General features: G+C 41.7%; 1 protein-coding gene and 1 long non-coding RNA gene across 3 annotated transcripts; one reads left to right on the top strand and one right to left on the bottom strand.

Moving 5' to 3' along the window:
• Positions 1-93: 93 nt before the first annotated feature.
• UBE2L3 (ubiquitin conjugating enzyme E2 L3) lies at positions 94-17879 on the bottom strand. 2 transcript variants are annotated; one of them, XM_027733003.2, is made up of 4 exons: positions 17780-17879; positions 9237-9332; positions 5217-5403; positions 94-2800 (listed from the first exon to the last, which is right to left on the bottom strand). In XM_027733003.2, the coding sequence occupies exons 1-4, from the start codon at positions 17804-17806 to the stop codon at positions 2646-2648; spliced, it is 465 nt and encodes a 154-aa protein (XP_027588804.1). In that variant the 5' UTR covers positions 17807-17879; the 3' UTR covers positions 94-2645. The 2 variants fall into 2 exon arrangements, with proteins under 2 accessions (XP_027588804.1, XP_039240994.1); XM_039385060.1 differs by lacking the exon at positions 17780-17879 and adding an exon at positions 17181-17370.
• A 231-nt stretch (positions 17880-18110) lies between these two features.
• Positions 18111-20496, top strand: LOC113994264. Its single transcript, XR_005564940.1, has 2 exons — positions 18111-18957; positions 19404-20496. It is a non-coding gene; the product is annotated as an uncharacterized LOC113994264 (long non-coding RNA).
• The last annotated feature ends 1347 nt before the right edge of the window (positions 20497-21843 follow it).

Genomic DNA, 21843 nt, shown 5'->3' on the forward strand with positions numbered 1-21843 from the left:
TGAAAGCTTTAAAGGCAACTCAAGTCCAAATTACAAATGATGCTACAATTCCAGTTAACCCCCTCTCTGAAAATAAAACCATGCCACAAAGCCTTTGAGAGCAATTTTTATTAGGGTAGCAGAATGGACTTGCAGGAAGCCTATACCAGTACTCCTGGGTGTAGTTTCACCAGTGCGCTGCTTTTATTGTGGATGTTCAACTGCACGTTTAGAATTCAGCATGGCTTAGGGAACCAGAGAGAACAAGAGCTGGATTTCCTGAGTTAACATAGGACTTCACACTTGGATTTCTTCTCCTCAGACTTCAGCCACACAACAGTGTCGGATCCCTTTGTTCAGAGGCTGCCCCCAGACAGCATCAGCACTTGGGTTACACATCTCACAGTTTAGCAATTGGACTATGGAGAACACACCAAGAGAACTGATAGCAGGATCTGTCTTCCATGTGACCTCTGCAGCTGGAATTGGAATGGCTGGTGCAGCACTGCATGACTCGAGTTCCTTGGATCACACAGCCCTTCCCTTCCAACGGCATCCGAGTCACAGCAACGCAGACAGACGCAGTCTTTGACCTGAGAGGCTTTACAACCACAGAGTAACTACTGAGTAGCAATGAGGGCAGCAAACTAATGCTACAGTTTTGTTTCAAATAAAATTTAGAGAATGGTACGTTTCCATGCCAACAGACATGATCAAAGGTACAGTGACTCAGGTGATGTGGAAGTTACACACTTCAGTTTGACAGATAATTTGGCATTATTTTATTATGAATCCAAGTGAGCGTGAATGAAACAGAATCGGTACCAACTTTCTGCAAATGAAGACACAAAGCTGTGAAAATCTGGTAATAGTGCTCTCACAAGCCTGAAAACACTTAGGAAATGCAAGTTTCTGTAAATAAGGTGAATGTGGTTTAACTTTATTTACCTGCCAAAGAATCTGTCTAAGAACACTTAAACATAACATTTCTTAGCTCCCTAACTTATAAAAAAAAATTACTTTCAACAGAGGTGAGGTACTGGGCTGTCATTGTTTACACTAAATCAGAAATGAAAGCCAGATGAGAGGGATGAATGAGGGAATAGCAAATACACAAGACATTAAAACCAAGAGAGACTTACTGCTTGACACACTAGTTCTGAAAGGTTGCAAAGGAAGAGGCTGTATTAAAACTGAATTTGAGAGTACAGGCAACCACCTAGGTGTCAGGGATTTTCTAACTCAGCTTCCTGCACATCAAAATGATATGTGCTCCCAGACGGATTTCTGGAGATAATTTGTTTGCTCAGTAACAGACCCCAGCTGGAGAGTAGGGGGGACACGGCAGTTTGACTGTGTGGCAGTTTGACCATGGAGCTACAAATCACACTGAACTGAGGAGAGAAGGCAGGTGACAAGCAGCAGGGACACAGCCAAGGATGCTCAGAAAGGGCTTCCTTCAGCATGCGTAGGAGTGCCCCAGAGCAACTGGCAAACAGCTCTGCCTGATTAAGCCACAATGCCAGAATGACACTTGAACACTCACTGAATCACCCAACCAGTGTGTTTAAACACAGGAGCAGCAGCAGCAAAGCACATTCACACATTATTACTCAGCCCTGTCCTTGCTCCAGTGCCGGCAGCAGAGGGCCTGGGAAGGGGCACAAGTGCCATCCTATAAACACAGGTGTTTCTTACGCATTCTGAGGGAAAACGTTCAGAGATGACAGCAGTGCTGTCAGGTTTAGTTCTTTAACTCCAAATGAACATCTCCGAAATACCAACTTTAAATTCAAAAAAAGTTTATCACTTTGGTACCTCTTGGTCCTCAGTTTCTAACACTCTCCTGGATTGGTTGCAATGTTGTTCTGTGCACATTCCTGCTGCTCTGCATAGGTATTAAGGATAGAAGTGAAGGAAATTTGAAATCACATTCCACTACTTGTTTGCTACAGATTTTTTTCCCAAAGTATTCCAAAAGCAGAACATAAGCCACATTCTAATTCAATGACGCACACAAAAACTTGGGTTTCCCCGTTTAATAGACACTGGCCAGATTTACATCAGACCCAGACATTATTTCTGATTGGCTTTGTAGGGTTGGGTTGGTTTTTGTTTATTATGTTACAAACTGAAGTTCAGGGGAACTTGCAACAAGTCCCACAAAGCACAGTGCAACATTTAAAAAGAAAAGTAAACGAAACTGCCAAACACTCAATCATTTTCTGCCAGAACTGGGATATTTTTCCTAAGACATCACTTTGAGGAGGGGGTTTAAAATTCAGTGAATGAACTCAAGATAGTGGGAACTGCAAGGAAAAATAAGAAATGACAGCCACAACCTTTTCAATTTAAGGGCAGAATATAAGTCTAAGATATTTTTGATAAATTCTGACAAGAAAAAGAAAACAGCGTACTTTAAAGTATATTGAAGCAGTGATTTTTAAACAAAGAAAGCAGAACTAGAACATCTTAAATTTTAATCCTTTCTTTACAGGTTACCTAGCCCACTTTTGATTAAGAAAACTGTAGAAAGTTAGTAACAGCCACAAGTTCACACCGAAAGGTGGCACTTGTCAATTTTCCATAGAGTCCTGCTTTACGGGGTGTCTCAAATGCACTGCTCCGATCTTCTATCATACGTTGCTGACAGCAGTTGTGTCAGATTAGTCCACTGGTCGCTTTTCACCATATTTCTTTGTAAACTCTTCAGCGTTCTTACAGAATTTTTTACGGTCCTTAGAGTATTCTTCAGCTAGGTCAGCCCGGAGGGGGTGCTCGGGCTGTGGATCATTCACCAGTGCTATGAGGGACTGGATTACTGTCAAAAGAAGTATAGAGACCATCAGACACTAAGATGGTTAATTTTTAAAAATCAAACTATAAGCAAAATTCCCCAGTAAGAAAAGAGCTTTAACTGCATTTAAATACATCCCCATAAATCTCGGGCCTTTTCAAACGCAGGATATGAGTAAGCTGGAGCATTATGCCAAGATTTTGTTCAATGACCATGAATGAACACCAGAAAATTGTATTTGTAAACAAAATCAACATGAATAGAGACCAAAGTGCACTACAAATGATTTCCCGTAACTGGCATCCCATCTGAAATACTCTCCTATGGCTCAAAAAGAATCAAAGTTCCCAGACAAATTCATCTAAAGGGATTGGGTAAAGATGGAATTTCCACCATGAAGCATTTTTCTCAACACCTGTCACAGTGATGCAGCTGTGACTGGGCCTACTTCCGGAAACCCTTTTTTCCAGCTTTATTTCCCTATGACTCTTAATTCCCCTGCGAACAGCAGGCAAGCCTTCCCTTTACTCTCATAGTTCTTGACCGAGGCAGCCACCAGTAGAGATGCACCAGGCAGACAAAGGGGTGAGAGCTTTCTCCCCTGCTCACAGCTATGTCACCGAGGAAATGTCATTCCTCAGGAAACAGAAATGCCCCTGACATTTACACAGCGAGCCTCACGCACCACAGTGACATTTACTGCTACATTTTCCTCACACATTCCTCATGGCCACTGAAAGCTCACAAGGATGGGGAGTTCCCCTGTCCTGTCACTCAAAGGTGTCCTGGGGGCAGGTCTACACGGAAGAGTACCTCCCTGGCCAACAGCTCAAGCAGCATGAGCAACATTCGTTTGAGGTAAGTCTGTGCTACTCTGAGTAAGACAAGGCAGCACTCCCGGGGTTTTTAATGTGAGTATAACAAACCCTCTTCACTTCATGTACTGCACACCAGGGCCAGCTGCTTCCTCCTGAACTCACTTCCAACGCTGACACCTGCCCCATCCTGCAGAGGAGTGTTCCACAGCTCAGCCGCGTGTGTGTGGAAAGGCAGAGTCCGTCCTTTGTTCTGAAACATCTACTTAGCAGTTCAACTGGGTTCTCCCTTGCAATGCAAGTTCCTACAGTGCTTATCACTCCAGCAGAATCAGGAATACTAGAGTGGCTTCTTTTGGAGCATTGATCTTGTCAAGCTCATACTCTTTTCTACCCTTAGCTGACAGGAACAGGAACATACCTCAAACTAAATGCTCAACTCTGGACTGCTAAACAGGAACATTTCTTACCAAAAATCCCGAGTTGAAACTGCAACAAACTATCTAAGGAATGTAGAATTGCTATTAGCTTCCTTCACAGTAACTCGCCAGTCCTGGATTTACAACTGCCATCACATTACTGACTGCTTATGAAACCAGCAGCAACACTGCATGGGACAATCCCTTCTCATTGAGCAAAACATGCTAAAACACTAGAGGGAAAATGTGTGTTCAATAACCTTAAGAACACAGTAAGAAACACACATGCCAGAAAAAGTCATAACAGAAACTGCCTCAATATCCACAGCATTTAAAAACTATACTGCCATAACAGTCTTTTTTAATATTAAGCATAAATAAATAAAAAGTACAGCAGTAAGATGCACATTTAGTATGTGAATGAAAGGTGAGTTAATGATTTATGATGAACCTAATCTCTCCACTTTCTTGACACCTCACTAAACAAAACCAATCACTTTGATGTTGTACTAACGATGTCACATTATTTCATTGAGAAAGGCCCAAACAGCAAACAGACTGAGGGTGATTTTTTAGTGCAGAAGAAATGTGAAGCAAAAGGAACAGGCATTTAAGCAGGGCTGTAATAACACTGTCACAGGTTCATACAGCCATGTAGTAACAACAGATGCTGACACTGAAACAACTTTTTGAAGAACGAGTTAAAAGACAAATGAAGGACCATAACACAGCAGATCATGAGAGATTTGCATTATTTCAAGCCGTATCAAATCACTGAACCACATGGCAGATTATAAAATATACAAAGCCTTGAAGTATTAGACCCTTTCTTTCAAACATCCAGAAATGTACTGAACACCTCTGGATTCTAAAGTCACTGTTTAAAAAGAAACACAAAATAACCCCCACACAAACTACCACCAAAATTTTCAAGTATACCAAGGACACCACCTTAATAAACTCTTTAGTCATGAGGAGTTTTGTGGTTCCCCGAAGATGGAAGTTGCACGTGTCAGTGCCATCACCTCACATGCCAGTAACAAAATGAGATTCCACAAGTTTTGCATACCTCATGTGATTCATGACACAAGCCTTACAACAAATACATCCCAAGAGCACCAGCAGCAGACAAGTTGACACATTATTAGCTTTAAACACACTACGAAGTTTCTCCATACCCAGTTCTCTCTCCACATGGAGTCCTACCTTGGTCAGTTTTGGTTGCTGGCTTCCAGTTTTCAGCACTAATTACTGGCAGACAAACCTGCCCCTTTTCATCGATGTTAGGGTGATAGATCTTTGTTTTAAATGTAATCTTAGGAGGTTTGAATGGATATTCTGCTGGGAAGTTGATTTCGATTCTGAAGGCTCCTTTATCATATGGAGGATTGTCCTGCAATAAGAAGGTGGAATGTCAAGAATGTGGCACATATTAATGGACTCGGGTAAAAAAAGCATGCTCCAGACTTGGATCTATCAAATGACCACTTTGAAAGGCACTTTCTTCCAACATGTACTGCCATGTCTGTGTGTCAGGAAACATCAAAACCTATTTGGGGACAGAGGCAATACAACCTATAGGTTTGCATCCACCGTGGAAAAAGCAGACTGCCATTGTCCTGCAGCTGGTGGACACTTCTACTAGTGAGAAGGCATCCAACCCCATTTACTCCCAACTCAAGGCCCTATTTAACAAGTAGTTTTATACCAACTCTGTGTTTCAAAAAACATCGTAAGCCCTTTCCAAGACACAAACAGGAAGGTTGACAAGGGAAATAGGTTTTCTGAACAGTTATTTTGTGTGTCTTACAACATGGTGGCATCAGCAGCAAAGCAATTCGATTTGTCAGATCTCCCTAAATGTTCTGAGAACGTTTTGCTGACTACACAAAAATCTGCTGAGCATTCATGGGTACTAAAGATAGATATTCACTGTGTCTGCTGATGAGAACATTCTGAATTTGTGTGCAGTTTTAGCACCCACTGTTATCAGATCAGTTTTGAAGAAGCATGATGAGAGAACTGTGAAGTTCTCCATGCTGAAAGAGAAAAAACAATGCCCAGAATCTCACTTAGAAAATCTGTTAGACTATTGATACTGCTTCAGATACTGAGTGCAGAAGGGAGGCAGAAGAAAAATAAATAAACCATTGCTACATTTAAAGCTTATGAAAATACTGTTCTACACTGAAAACAGTAACTGTATAATGAAGCCTTTTCAAACATGCTGGGAACATGAATCAAAGGATGAGAGTTTCCAGTTGGTGTAAAGTATAATCACACACATTCTTCATTAGCAACCAGACCATTCCCTGCAAACCCACTCCAGGATTTACCAGTATTGGGGGGCAGGGAGTGTTGTATTAAAATATTAGTCAACAGAAAACATTTAAGTTCATCCATATGGAGAATCTGGTTGTGCATTTGTAAGAAATACAGCACAATTTCTGCACCCAAGGGAAGAAGTAACTACAGTGGCTTTAAAATCACTTTTTACCAAAGCAATCCTAAAAGCTTTGGAAGTTTAACAAATAATTTTTGGTGGTGGTGACAACTTAAGCAGTCAGTGCTCTCTCCCCCCACAGCTCACTTGTCCTTGCCTCCATCACAAGCTCTAATTTGTGAGGATATTCAGTGAACTGACACGGGAAGTGACCTGCCTTAAAAAATCCATTTTCTTCACTGTACCTGACCAATGCATTGAAACAAAAGCGTATGTAGACTATTCAAGCAATTAATTTCCAATTATTTGTTATATTTATTTTGACACTGACAAGAGAAATAGAATTTTAAACACCAAAACACAACTTGCATTCTCCTGGAGTATTTTTGCTCTGTAAAAGTTTGTCCATAGTCAGCAGTTTTGATTAAGTGAAATGAAATTCATGGTACACCATCAGTACCTGTTACAAGAATAAGGAGCCTGGGGTAGAGATAATCTTGTTTTGATGTTGAAATCAAACAAATAATGTACTTTGGCCACCCAGAGTACACAAATTACCTTATACTACAGTTCAGAACAGGAAAAGAAGTTGACCAGATACCTTCAATTTGCTTCTCAATTGAGTGAACACCCTTAGAAACTGATAGTTGTGCCGAAGAGCAAAATATGTTAGAAACAAAAGCTTCTAAAGCTTTACAGTTCACCTTTACATTACCTTTCACATTAATTCTGTATGAACACAAAAATATTAACCTTTATCTTTCATACCTTTATTAAGCAGCTGACCAAAGTAATGCCTAGTTACAGAGTTTAATAATCAGTAACTGGTTACTCCTACTGAAGCGTACTTCATAAAACCTTAAGCAAGAACATTTTCTAAATGCAAACAGCATGTGAAATTTCAAAAGCAAATACTCAGAGAAAAAAAACTCAAAACTTGCAACCAGTTTGTGTGTTGCATTTTTGAGTCATCAACTCTGGTACCAAAATAGCTGAAGAGGTGTTAAGACTAAAACATCTCCTATAAAGTATCCTCAGAATAAAAACCTGTACTACTCTTTGAATGCATACACAACATTAATTACTATAGGAAGTATAATTTAATTACAAAATTCTCCCTTAACTATGCCAGTAGTGAATTTAACTTGAATTTAACTTCTCCTGTAACAGGGCATATTACAAACCAAAAGGCAGGTCTGGAGCACAGTTAACTTCATCAACATTTAAAGATTTGTGATGCTTTGAATCTTCGCAAAACAAACAACTACACTCATACTCTGGTGAGCAGAAACTGTTAAAAATAGCTGCTGTACATCACACATTCCTAATTTAACAGGAAAAGCAAGTATTTTTGCGTTTTGCTTTATTAGTCACATTTACCGACCTTACACTGCTTCAAAGTATTATCAAAGCACTAAACTGTTACGCACGAACCACAAACACCAGAGTGGCTGATTAAAGCAGTTGTTCCTCAGCTCTGTCAAATTTCAGTGTCCGATCCCGCTTGCTTTATTTGCAAGAGTAGTGTCAACCACTCCAAGGAATCATTTGCAGGCACATAAGTAAACAGTAACTAAATGTATTCTACAGCATTTAAAGCACAAAGGCCCAGCCGTTATCTCAGCCTGTGCCTTGTAAATTCCAGAACAGCATCCCAGTAAAAAGGCAGAGGCATCACTACAGAGATGTCTCAAAGTCTTATGTATATATTAAAAAGACAGACTTCCACTGGCTGGGGGGGCTTTTTGGCAGCATCCACAGAAAAGCAGAACTGCTGCCCCAATGGCACAGCCCCAGTTGCTGCAGGCTTAGAAGCAACTCATAGAACCAAGGGAGGCATTTCCTGCTGCTACAGCCACAGCAGTGGGAAACAAGAGGTGAAAATCCAAGAGACTTCAACCAAGGGATTCAACACAGCAGATTTCCTGCTTTCTCCTTAGTAATAAATCCCTCTCTAATTGACTAACACAGTGGTTATCTACTTAGATGAAACATTCTCCATAAGAAGACTGTAGTGTTTATAAAAATATTCAATTTTTTCTTTTAAAGAGCTCACTTCTGAAAATACAAACCCCTTCCTTGCATCAAACTTTTCCCAATACTCAATTTTATCCTAGAAATAAATCTAGTCAATTAAAAAAAAATAAATACTAAGGAGTAAAAGTATTTCATATTTTCTTTTTTTAATTATTATTTATGTTGATGTAGATTTTGTACTTTAAGTTTAATGTAAAAAAATTCAATGTAAAAAACAAAATGTAAAAACTTAATATAAAATAAAAGGTCATTTGCTTCCCTCTTCAAACACTCAGTGCCACCACTGAGCTCCACTGTTGGACCAGGCCTACAATAATGCAGCATCCAGGGATGGATCAGAACACCTTGCAGTTACAGAAGGATTTTTCTTCAGGCTAGTTATAACAAACACAAAGTAACATTTATCAGACTTGGATAAAACAAACCACAGAAGACACTCAAAGGAAGATTATGCTCTTTGCCCCAGATTACACAGGGTGTCTGAAGAGAGACAAGATTTAAAACCAGGAGCACATTTCAGATGCTGCAGTATCACCTGTGTAAACTCAACTTGTATTTATTAACAACCAGCTGCTGCCCAAATGCACAACTGCGAAGGATAGGTTTTATAATAATAGAAAAGATATCCTTGTCAGGGTGCAGGAATTATTTCATGGTCACCAGCCGCACTACTAAACTGTAGATTTATGACATACAAATGATCCTCATTTTAAAGCTCATAAGAATAAGGAGTAACCTATACTCACAGGAACAATGAGCCCTTGCCAGGTCAATAAATTAGCTTCATCAACCTGGATATTACGGAAGTTTTTCATTCCACATTTGCGGATTTCTTCAAGCTCCTGAAAAGCAAAGTAAAGTGTTAAGTGTAAGTTAATAACTGTATTAAGCAAGGTGCTCATATTTATTTTTCGAGATCCTTAGAGGTCAGTGTGGGTTTCTTTAATGTTAAAGCAGCTTGAGGTTGTAGTGGTGGCAACCCACACAAATAAGAAATAAAATTTTGCACCTGTAAACACTGAAATTCTCTACGACAAAATATTAAAAAGCTTATTTTTTTGTCAAGAAAACACAAGAATACCTTGTTATTAACAGGATTAGAGATACAACAAAGCAAAAGTATTAAAAAAGTACATTTTAAAATGTTTTTCTATCTCAAATGTAAATCAGTGGCTTTGGTAACAGACCATTGATAACACTGTGAGGTGCAGAAATAAAATGCATCCAAGGACTTGTCTGAAGGAGAACAGTGATTTGGAAAAACTATTTCGTAACAGTTTTAAACACAGATAAAAAACACTGAACAGGCCGATTATTTCAACTGAAAACAAAACAAATTCCTGCATGACCAGCTGAAATTGATCCAAATCCAGAAAAATATCAACCTAACCCAAACAAGCCTTGTTCAGACCAGTGACTTGAGAAGACTCAGCTTTCCCTCTCTTTGGTACCTCAAAGCTCACAGTACACATTAAGAGTCCTCTCTTTATAGCTGTGTCACTCTTGAACAAGGTATCTTTCTGCAACAGTCAAACCATTTTTAATCAGTTAGTGATCCAGGTATCACCAAAACAAGTATTTCAGCATTTTTCTATTTAAAATTATTTATAAACCCTAGTGTAGGGACTGTTTCCTGGAGTATTTGGTAAGAGCTAAAAAGAAACACATGGTTTCACTTTTATTTCCCCCACAACAATTACAATCCTTTGCTGTTTAACTCCACTGTTTTATCTCTAAAGAGAACTTAACTGAATACAAATTCAAAAGTCATCCACAGTCAAACATGGAAGTTTCCCAGTGCTTTCAAAAGTGCAGCACATGCCTGGTGGCTGCATAGGTTAGGAAAAATGTTGCTTATACAGCAGCACTCGTGTGCTCTGGCAGTGCTCAGCTCTGCAATGAGTGCAGGCACCTTGCAAAATTAGGCTGGGTATTACTATGATAAAACCACCAACTACAAGCAAAGGCACTACAGACTGGAAAACAAAACCCACCACTTTTCCTGCTACAAGTGCTGTACTGTCTATTTTTTTTTCGGGTTTAAGGTTTTTTTCCCCCTAAAATAGCTCTATGTTCATATTGGATCAAATGCTTCTGCATCTGACTGGCAGATTTAATACTTGCAATAAGTTCTTGCATAAACTCAGCACAGTGATAAACTCGAAGGGAAATGAGATTTCCAAATGCACAGGAAACAAAAATCACATAAGAGCCACACATCAGAAAACGAACATTTACATTCCCACCCACCGCACCCACAAAAGCAAGAACATACTCCAAACACGGAAGTTTAACCTTGGAGTCTTGGACACCGAACTGATGCCCAACACAGTCTTCATGACACTAAAACTTACTATCCAGTCTAGACCCATGGATTAATCCCCAAATTCCACTGCTGCTAGATTTATGCAATGTCACAGACAGTTTGGGTGGGTTTTTTTTTAAAGAGGTAAGAGGATTATCCTATATCCTTAAAGCAGAAAAACATATAAAAGCTACACAAAAATAATCCCATGAATCATATTTATAGGGATAAGGAGCAAGCCAAAATATTCACAAGAAAATAAGCTTTATTATCGTAGCTCTAAGTGATGCTTTACCCTCACCGAAAGCGCAAATCCCCCCAGTGCCTTCCCTCGAGCGCTCCTGCACAAAGCAGTAGCTCAGGGAGAGCCTGACTGATCCCAGACTGACTCTGCCCCAACAGGGTCAGGGAAGTAACTTGCTCCAAACAGTTTTGATGCTCTCTCTCATCACACACAGAACTGTGAAGTCCTGGCAAACTACTACTCCATAGCATGTAAAAGGGATAAATTCCACTCCATACTAGATGTAACACATCAAACATTGGGAACAAAATAAACTAATTCAGCAGTAAGTATTTAAGCATGAACAAGCGTGCACAAATAAGCATTATCACAAGTGCCTTCACTCTAAAAGAAGGAAAGGAAAACGGGTTTAGATTATTTTCTAGCTACTATATTAAAAACATTACGCATATGATAGAAATCTCCCCCCATTATGTCTCAGTGGGAGTGCAGATTTCATGCAGGAGCTTTTATCCTGGGTTCAGACCAAGCATTACGCTGTTGCTGGCCCAGAGAACAACTGTCCAGAAACACAAAAAAAGGGAGGACTGTGACTCTATAATTCAGGTATGTCATTAGGCTAATAAAACAAATTAGAAAAGCGTGGTTTCACATTTCTGGAAGATTAAACGCCCACGTTTTATAGTTAGATTCAGGTTAAAAAACTGGATGCTGAATTAAGAAAAGGAAGAATCCCATACAGAGATCATTACAAAATTGTAAAACTTTGTATGCAAGCAACAAAAAGTTTAAAATAAACATGCGAATAGCTCCTCATTTCCCCTCATGAGGGAATTAAATAAGAAGACACTAAACAACAAGCCAAAAATTATCGAGGCCATCTTCCTCTTTAAACTGACATGTGAGGCCTTTGCAGGAAATCACTTCCAAAATCAGAGAAGTGGTAAATTACTGGAGTGTGTCAGGGCTCTATCCTGCCCTTCTCCTGTGGTTGGAGCTGACAGTTGAGCCAGGGACAGACAGGATAAACCTGGCAGTTCCATCCCTCACACGCAGGCAGGACTGCAAAGGTCATGGACAACCAAGCCACCTTAGCAGGGCACGTGCCTGAACCATGCACTTGTGACAGATCCCAATTTATATGAGAAATTACTTTTCTTATACTAGAAGTGTTTAAGATTTCATTTGTCACTCCAAATGAATCAGTTCCATGTCAGACTTATTTACAAAAAGCTTTTTTTTCACACTACCGTCCCCACAATCACAATACTACACAAGTCATTCAGGAGTGGTAAGAGCTTAACCATTCACAATTTAAGGGTGTGAGGGGAGGTTGTTTTGGTTTTTTTTCTTCTGGCAACTCCCAAAGCCCATAATAAAGATTTAACTGCTTTAGAGCCATGGAGGCAGCCACAACTACAGTATAAATCTACAGTGAAGAAAATGAATGAGCTAACTAAATACTTTCAAGCAGTACAGATTAAAGTTAACATTACATTTAACATGGGCTTGAGCAACTCCAAAGGAACAAAAAGTACTTTATGAGGCAAAAGGATACAATCCAGATATTTATTTTAAAATAATACTTAAGAGTCTAGGCAGACAGTAAATAGATTAATACCCTTTCTTGTCCTCCACCCCTTAATTTTGTCAAGTTACATAATTAAAGGAGCACAGGAGGAGCGTAAATAAAGGGTAGAAGACTGCAGTAAGAATTTCAGTCTTCATTCCCCACTCTGTTATCAACCTTGCATGTGACCTTGCTGCATTGGCTTCCCCACTTACAAAACTCAAAGGTCTTACTTCACAAGGGTCTCTTGAGAAATGATGTTTGTAGTTTGGAAACGTTCAGAGAAAATGTTATACACAGCACATGAAATGGATAAAACATTGTTCCAGAGGTGGTATTTGATCTTCAAGTATATAATGTTGAAGACAGTCACAAAAGTCCATACTACCTCATAAACAATGATTAAGGATTTGAAATTGTTATTTTCAGTATTGTGTAATCATTTGTGCTGTTCAAATAAAAAATTAAATGTTTGAAATTAAAAAGAAAAGCAGCATCGGCTTAAAATGCCGTTAAGTCTTTCAAAAACCCTGCAACCTTTTTATCCATGCATCTTGCAAGTTTTGGGACTTCTCTAAATAAACAAGTCAGATAGGAAAATGCAGTGAAGGCAAATATTTGTAAGAGTACCATCCTAGAATATGGGAATAAGTGTAAGAGCTCCTACTGATTTCAATAAGTTCTGCATCAAGCCCAAAATGCTACTAAATTCACAAATAAAAACAAAAGTCTACTGAAATAACTAAACCACGATTCTCTAGTGTTTACAACTTATGTTTAAGTCTTCACAAATACATTTAAAAGATGCCTGACAAAGCTAAACAGGCTCTAAAACACTGATCAGGAACTGACCAGTTTCACTTTCTGAATTTACAGTACAGAGAAGTGTTAAAACACCTAAAAATATAATTTTACCACAAAAAAAAACCCAACACAAACCCAACTAAAACCCCAAATAGAATCTAGCTCTTATAAGAAATAGCAGTAAGTTTCCTCTACAAAATTACAACCTTGTACACTCACATCTTATTGACTGAGCAATCTACTTTTTGGCAAAGTATTTTCATTTGATTAAAAATCCTTTTGTCAATTCTCTGTTTCAGAAAGGGAAAATTAATCAATATTCTCACTTCTCCATAAGGACAATCATACATTGCTCAAAACTACATTTCCTTTGTTACTGAGAATGGAAATTTGAATCAATTTTGAACTATTTTTCAAATAATAAAGTTGTCTAAAACCTCTTTATTTGGGAGGGTTACAGTGTTTACAGGACCACAGCATCCTGGAGATAGCAGGTCACCTACCTGGGTGTGGCCTCATGTTTGTGTTTTATCATGGAGTGGAACAGTTGCATAAATGTTTGACTATGCAATTATGGAAATGGAGCAAAAACTATAAGATTAAAATAACTGTCGACGTATCTCACTTCATATTTACTCTCTAAATCTATTTTCAATTTTTAACACTAAAGATACTTTTGAACATCCAAAAACCAGGAAACTAAACCATGGATCTTACAGACTATAGGCAGCCACCATGGAAGGGCACAGCTCCACACCTGGGGCAGCACAGCCTCCTCCAACACCACCCAACACCCTGTGGAATGTGCAGCTCGGCATCATGTTACTACACCTGCAAGTAAGTTCTATGAGTATCCAGCACCAAAATAGCTGCACCCTCTGCAGCCCCCCACTACTTCTCCACACAGCATTTAGCTACGGATCTCACATGGAGAACAGCTTGTTTTACAGTAGTGGGTGGCAGCTGTGAAAAGCCTTCCCCTGAAGTCTCCGGGAGATCCGTGATCCCCATCACACGTTTGGAGACAATCTGCTTTATACAGGAAAGGACCTTGAAGCCTCGTACCCCCTTAAAAGAGAAGCCTTAGATCCTTTCCTAAATATAATCACTCCATATCTGCCTGTTTTAACCCTGAGAGATCATCCACAACAGAACATCTTTGACAAAGACTCCTTTATTCCCACCACTCACATTTCACAAGGAGTCAAGATTCAACAACTGTGGTTCTTTGGAGAGGTGTAATGGTGGCTCACAGATCAAACCTCCACTTCAGATGTCACTGGAATATGAGTCATTAGCAATGTTTATTTCCCATTTTTGCTAAGCTAGGTGTGCTCCCGGAAGGGCACACCTCCCTTGAGCTGCTGTGAATCAGGAGGGAAGACTTCAGTTAAGACTATTTGATGCTCTAAAGTTCAGCAAAAATAGGCCATAAATAAGCTCTTTGGCCTAGGGAACGTGATTTGCTCAAACACACCCTCAGATAACAAGTCAACCTGATTCTCTTTATAACTTGAAGTCACATTTAAAATTGAACTGTATGAGTACAATGACAAAATTTGTAATGGCTTCTTTCACATAGGGGTTTGCAAATGGCTTCCCCAATCTGTAAAGGACATCCATTTCTACCTGCAGAGCAGAAACTAGACTCATACTTGCAGTTTTCTACAGGCAGACAGCAAGTTATTACGGACGTGCTGCATCCAGCCTCTTTGAGCCACAGTGGTTAATATGAATAACTATGATGCATGACACGAGTCCAGAAAAAAATGCAGTACTTCGAAACGTTGGCAAGACCTTAAGGAAACAGGTGACCTATAAAAGGTTTAAGGTTTAGTCTCACTTATCAAAGACAAACTTGATATTTAGCTCAGAGAAAAGACAGTTAATGCTTATCCTAAATTATTTCAAACATAGTTGAGTGACACAGAGAAAACCCCTATTTCCTTTAGTTATAATCACTCATCATTCCAAGACCCTGAGAAAGACAGCCCACAGACTCTTCCCAATTGCAAAACTTCAACAGCGAATAACTTTAATTTAAAGTGGACCTGTGAATTTGGAACTTCAACAGCGATATTAGGGTGATACACAGGCGAGTTTGGACCTTCAAAGCATCATGCTGCAGCAATCCAGATGATGTCACTCATATATATGAGCTCTACTTTGTTCCTACTGAGATGAATGGCAAAACCAAAGCCATTTGGGCTGACTCGACTCTCCAGAGGCAGGAAAGGATCTGCTTATTTAACAGCCTTTGCAAATTGTGTGATAGAGCATCTCACAGCTCTTAGGCCACATAAAAACCACACACAGCATGAACAACCCACAAATATTAGGCAATAAAAATGAAACTAAAAATGTAAGACGTAAGTTATCGATGTCTCTCTCCTTCCCACACCCCTCCCTCTGAGGAACAACTGCCACACCAATTTTCTAGAAAATATGGTTACACCGTCAAAAACCGTTTTTACTGCATTTTAATAAAAGATGAAAGTACTAACTAATGTTTCAGAAGTACAGTGAAAATGAGGAGGGGGGCTGAAAAGCAAGAGGTACTGCTGATATTAAGAACAATTTTTCTTGCCTTTCAGATTTTTATTTTCTATTTTAAATTAAAGAAGAAAATAATTGTAAACATATATTTTCCCTATCAGAGTAGTAGTGACGTGCTTTTGAACAATTAATGCATTTTTTTCAGAAAAGGCAGAAAAACTGCCTTACAAAAATATAGAATTAAATGGCTGTTTACTATCTCAAACTAAGGGGAACCTTACTTGAGTATACAGCAACAGACATATTGATTATGATACTAAAGCCCTGACAAAACATAACAGCTATCAAAAATGAAATAAAAACCTAATTCCATCTTGCCAGGTTCCTTAGGGACAATTAAAGGTTTTACACCTACTGATTTAATATATATGAACGACACTGCAAACAATGTATCTACTATTTAATTTTTAAATGCTCTATAGCACATTTAAACTGACAAGTCAAGCCTTATGGAAGCGCTGCTGAGCTACTGGTTTCTTCAAAAACAACCAAGTTATAACGCTTATTTATATATCTGTACCATTAAGGAAATGCAGCTTCAGAACCTACCATCTACACGTCCTGGTGAAATCCCTGTCCTATTGGGGGTCCACATCTTTGAACCCAGCTGTGAAACTGGTATTAATAGATTAAGTTTAGTAGAATTGCCCAAGTATCTGTCAAATCCTAGTGCAGGGTTATGTTGCACCCCACAGGGGCAGGTTTTTTAATAAGGCTGAAACGTCACCCAATAGTTACAGGATCTTTCCCCTCCATTTCCCTGGACTGGCCTGTAAAGTTCACTGATTTCCTCACAGGCACTTTGTATGCAAATCCTGCCGGGTATTGTCAGAGCATTTTACAGATGACTACATTTTATGCCACTACATCTGCGTGTCCTGGGCAAACCTCACTGCTCACAGTTTGTGATGTTAATTGGCAATTATATACAGCACATAAAATAAATTTGTGTGCTTTGGGGGCAACGGTTACCATTTTCCTCCTAAGTCCCTTACTCCTCAAGCAAAATAACGTGAAACATAATCCCGAGCGGTATTTTACAATAAGCCAAACGTGCTCTTGGTTAAAACCCAACCGGGGCCGAGTTTCCATTTCCAAGTACCATCCGCGGCTCAGAACAAATAGAGTGAAGACAAAAACGTTACCACGTCCGCCGCGAATAAGGAAACTTCTGAACCCGGGTCCACGTTTCAGTGCGATAAACTACTTACTCATACAAGGAAGAGGCTACTCTCCGAAACAACGAAAATGGAATTATTTCATCCCCGGGCGTTTGGGGACGGTTCCTCACCGGGGCGAGCGCGGCGGGAGCGGCGAACCCCCCCGCAGGGAAGGAGGAAAAGAGGGAGGGAGGCGACGGCGCTTCCCCGCCGAGCCCTCCCTCGGCAGGGTCGGCGCCCCCTCCCGCCACCCCGGGGATGCCCCGGCCCCGGGCGGCAGCGTTTCCTTCCCCCCGTCCCTTCCTCTTTGCTTAGTCACCGTGGAGCCCCCCGAGGGAGGGGGTCAGGGCGGCCCGCGGCGCCCTCCCAACGTCCTCGCCCAGCGCCGGGCGTTGTTCGGGCCCGCGGAGCGCTGCCAGAGCGCGAGGCGGCGGCGGGAGCACGGCGGGGCCCCCCACGGCCGCGGCCCGAGTGCCGGTTGCTCCCGCTCCGGCCGCTACGGTGCGGGGCGCCGCCGAGAGGCGCGGAGGAGGCCGGAGGGCCGGAGCACGGCAGGGGAGGCGGCCCCGCGGTGCCGGATGCGCGTGGGGCGGAGGGGCGGCCGGGGGAGCCGGGCCCGCTCGGTCGGCGGCCCTGCCCGGCGCTGTTACCTTCATCAGCCTCCTGCTGGCCGCCATCTTGGCTCTGCTGCCGCGCCCCACAATGCATCGCGGCGCGGGCCAGCCCAGCCGCCCTGCGCTTCCTGCGGCGGCGCGCGCGGGGCGGGGCGGGGGCGGGGCCTGCGCTCGGTTTCGGCTGCGCTCGGCTCCGCTCGGGTTAGGATCGTCTGCGTTCGGCCTGGCTCGTCTCGGGTTCGGCTCCACTCGGCTCCGTTCCGGTCGGGTTCGGCTATACTCGGCGCCGCCCAGGTCGGCGGCACTCGGCTCGGCTCGGCTCGGCTCGGCTCGGCTCGGCTCGGCTCGGCTCGGCTCGGCTCGGCTCGGCTCGCTCGGCTCCGCTCGGCTCCGCTCGGCTCGGCTCGGCTCCGCTCGGCTCGGCTCCGCTCGGCTCCGCTCGGTTCGGGTTCTGCTCCAGGCGGCTCTGCCATCCTCGACGGTGACTTTTGTACGACTGCGTTTTTAATCATCGCTCTGAAGTGCTGCTGTGCCTTATTCTGTGTACTGTGCACCCCCCAAATCTTCGTCGGGGGGAACAGACAACCACCTGTAGTCACAGGCTTAATCAAACAAGCCCATGCCATGCTCAGAGCCCTTCTCCGCCTTTATTTCTTAGTTTCTTCCCATACTTAGTTTCTCCCCTCGAAAGGAGAGGGAAAGGCGTTTCCGGAAGGCGTATCTGATCACAGAACCACCCCCAGCCCCGCTGGTCTCCCATGAAACCAACCCCGGCCTTACCGTACGGTGCCTTGCCCGGCCCAGCCTCGCCTCCCTGCTCCCAGCCGGCTGTGCCCTGCTACCATCTCTGGGAGAAAAGAGCTGTGGAAGGGGAGAAAAGGTCACTGTCAGGATTAATCAGGACTGTAATTTGCCATGCGCTTTTTAGCCCTTTAATGGAGCTCTAACTGTAGCTGTCCTCCAGCTCTGACCCTTCCCAGCTGTGGAGCTGTTCAGTGTCAGTGCAGGTGCCCTTAGGTATCCAAGACACAGGGCTGGCAGGTATGAAATAGGACCTAACTTACTACATCACATCTAAAATGACATCAGACATCAGTGTCCGGGAAACTGACTTGCTCCTTAAAACATTCCCCATTGACCCAGTGTGCTCAGGAATTAGTCCAGGATCTGCTCTGCTGATGCGTGGCCTTGATTCCCCTTTGCCCCTCCCTTGTGTAAGTTCATGTCCTTGCTTGATCTGGCACTTGTTCTACAGAACAAGTCATCTGAAAAAGTTCTAAGCTCTAAAATAAGCTTTGCAAACTCAGACAACCTGAAAAAGGAAATGTTGTACTTATTACAAAAGGCTTTCAAAAATGCAACAAAAGTTGTTAATTATGAAGCACAAGATTCTAGTACACAATCTTAAAATTAGTCCTTGAACAGATATTTGATAATCAATATTTTGCATTAATATAGTGCTTATTGCTCCAAAACTCAACTAACATTTGTTAATGAACTAAGCTATACAGCACCTACAGGAATCACCTACAGGAATCACGTACCTCCTGTGCATATTATGAAATAGTTTGTAAATAGTTATATTATTAAATATATTTGATGGTCATGATAACTTTATTTTATTAACTATGCAAATATTATTGCATTCATTTTATTCAAGGAAAATTAAGTCAGAGGAAACTGAAAGAGGCAGACCCTCCTGGTGAAGTAGCAGAGGGATGCAAAGTGAGTCTGTGTGCTAACTGGGTGGAGAAGTTACTCATGTGCCAGGCAGGCACACGTTGTGTGAAAACAGGAGCTGCAGAGACCCTCTGAGGATTCTTGATGTGCTGCTGAAGTGCCATGCTGGTGGTGAAGATTTAAAAATGCTGACATCTAATACAAGAGCTCGTCCAGATTCTATGACTGTGAAATACTGTACAAATACCTAAATCTGGTACCACGGTAACTTGGAAGAACAGTTCTTACGTCTGATTTTCCATGTCTACAAATATGAAAAACAAGCTGCTTCAAATACTATCTTGATTTCTTTATTTGCCAAAATTCTATTAGTATCTTCAGCTTGTCTTTATTTGACTGCATAATTTTCCAAGTCTACTATATGTCTCCATGTATTCTCTAAACATTTTTTCCCCAAAATACAGTTATTCGGGCCCTCGTCTATACCTGCACTGAGACACAGAGCCACCAGACACCAAAGACAGTACTAGAAGCACCACAGGGAATTCTGAAATTACTATCTGTAGTTTTAATCCACGAATTTATAGCTTGTGTCAGTGGTAGCTGGGATAATTAGAAGATAATCTGCATTTCCTTTAACAAGACAAAAATACCACCCACACTACAATTAACAATAGCCCAGGCAGTTCTTAAGAAATCCATGCTGAGTGCTGGATTCACAAATTGACACTTAACGATGAAATCCTGTATTACAGCAAAGTGATTGAGAAGTTTACATAGAACTAGGCACATTTCACATATCTCTTGCCAGTATCCTGGATCCTTTCAGTGTCCAGTATTAGACTGGATCCAGAGAAGATCTGAAGGTGCCATCACTCATGTGCATCTTGTGGATGACCAAGCGCTGTACAGCCGTACCCCAAGTGCTGATCCCACCCGGCCGCTGGTTACCTACAGTCAGGACACGCTGTTGTACAGTCCTGGAGAAGTGGCAGGAATTTCCTTTCAGACAGAATTCCACCAATTATATCTCATACCATTCTGTCAACAATAAACCTGGGCCATTCGTTATACTGTTTTTGTAGACAGTTCTGCATTTTTAAACTTGCTTTTTGGTATGGTTTCCACACTGTATCCATTATTTTACTTGACAATTAAGAGTGCCCAGAATACGGGTTTTAGTGCTATCTGTGATATCTTCAAGAGACCGGACACTATATTTATACCTACCCACTGTCAAAGATTACTTTCTATCACATTTCCACTGTTTTAAGCAACATAACTGTTCCACATCTAAAAGAGAAACCCTAATTGCCAATTGCCATGAAAACACAACACTACAATAACAAATCACAAAGCACTTGAAAACCCTAATTGCCAATTGCCATGACAACAGCAGGCTAAAATTGCCAGTCACAACACCCAATTAGCATTAGCGTTAGGGGTTAGGGTTAGTGGTTGGGGTTAGGGTTAGGAGTTGGGGTTACAGATTAGGGATTAGGGTTAGTGTTTAGAGTTTAGGGTTTGGGTCAGTGTTTAGAGTTTAGGGTTTGGGTCAGGGTTAGGGTTCGAGTTAGGGTTTAGGGTTTGGGTTAAGGTTAGGGGTTAGGGGTAGGGGTAGGGTTTAGGGTTCGAGTTTAGGGTTCGGGTTCAGATTGGGATTTAGGGTTCGGGGTTAGGGTTTATGGTTAAGGGTAAAGTTACAGTTTAAAGTTACGGTTTTGGTTTAGCGTTAGGGTTTATGGTTATAATTAGAGCATGCTCTGCAAACACCTGTACTGGGAATGCTGCAAAGGGGCTGGGGATGACAGCACCAAGTGGTGGGTCGGGAGAGCCTTCTGTGCCATTTGTATCCATTTCTTGCACAGACCTGAGCGAGTCCAACTCCTGCTCCTGCAAGCACCCTTGTGTTGTTTACGTAGTTGAGGATGGGTTTTTAGGTAGATTGGCTGAAGTGGGGAAGAGCAAGGGAAGACTATTCAGGTGGAGAACCAGTCCAGTGGAGGGGAACATAACGAGAACTTCTCCAAACCATGAGAGAACAACATGGGCATGTGCTGTTTCTAGACTAGAACTGGGCACATGGCAAAGTTTAATCTTAAAAATGTTTTTATGGTTTTTTTTGTCTCTGGCGGTGCAATTTCCTTCTCGCAACAGCTTCTCTTGGCTCATTGTTTGCTAAACCTACAGAGAGGTAATTTCTGGGTATCTGGGGAGACTCTTGAATGTTGGGAGGCTGCTGTTTTTGTTGTTTTGGTCTTTTGCATTGTTCTCTCCATCCGACCTTCCCCACTGCAAGGTCATGGTGAGTCTCATGGTAGAGTAACAATCCCGCTGGTGGTCAAACTCCTGCAAAGCTCTTTGTGTACTTGTGATATTGCAGCTCCTTCTTACAGGCATGATTACTCCACACCACCTTT

Source organism: Pipra filicauda, unplaced genomic scaffold (genome assembly GCF_003945595.2).
Source record: "Pipra filicauda isolate LSUMZ 115617 unplaced genomic scaffold, ASM394559v2 scaffold391_size691406_pilon, whole genome shotgun sequence".
NCBI classification, from domain to species: domain Eukaryota; kingdom Metazoa; phylum Chordata; class Aves; order Passeriformes; family Pipridae; genus Pipra; species Pipra filicauda.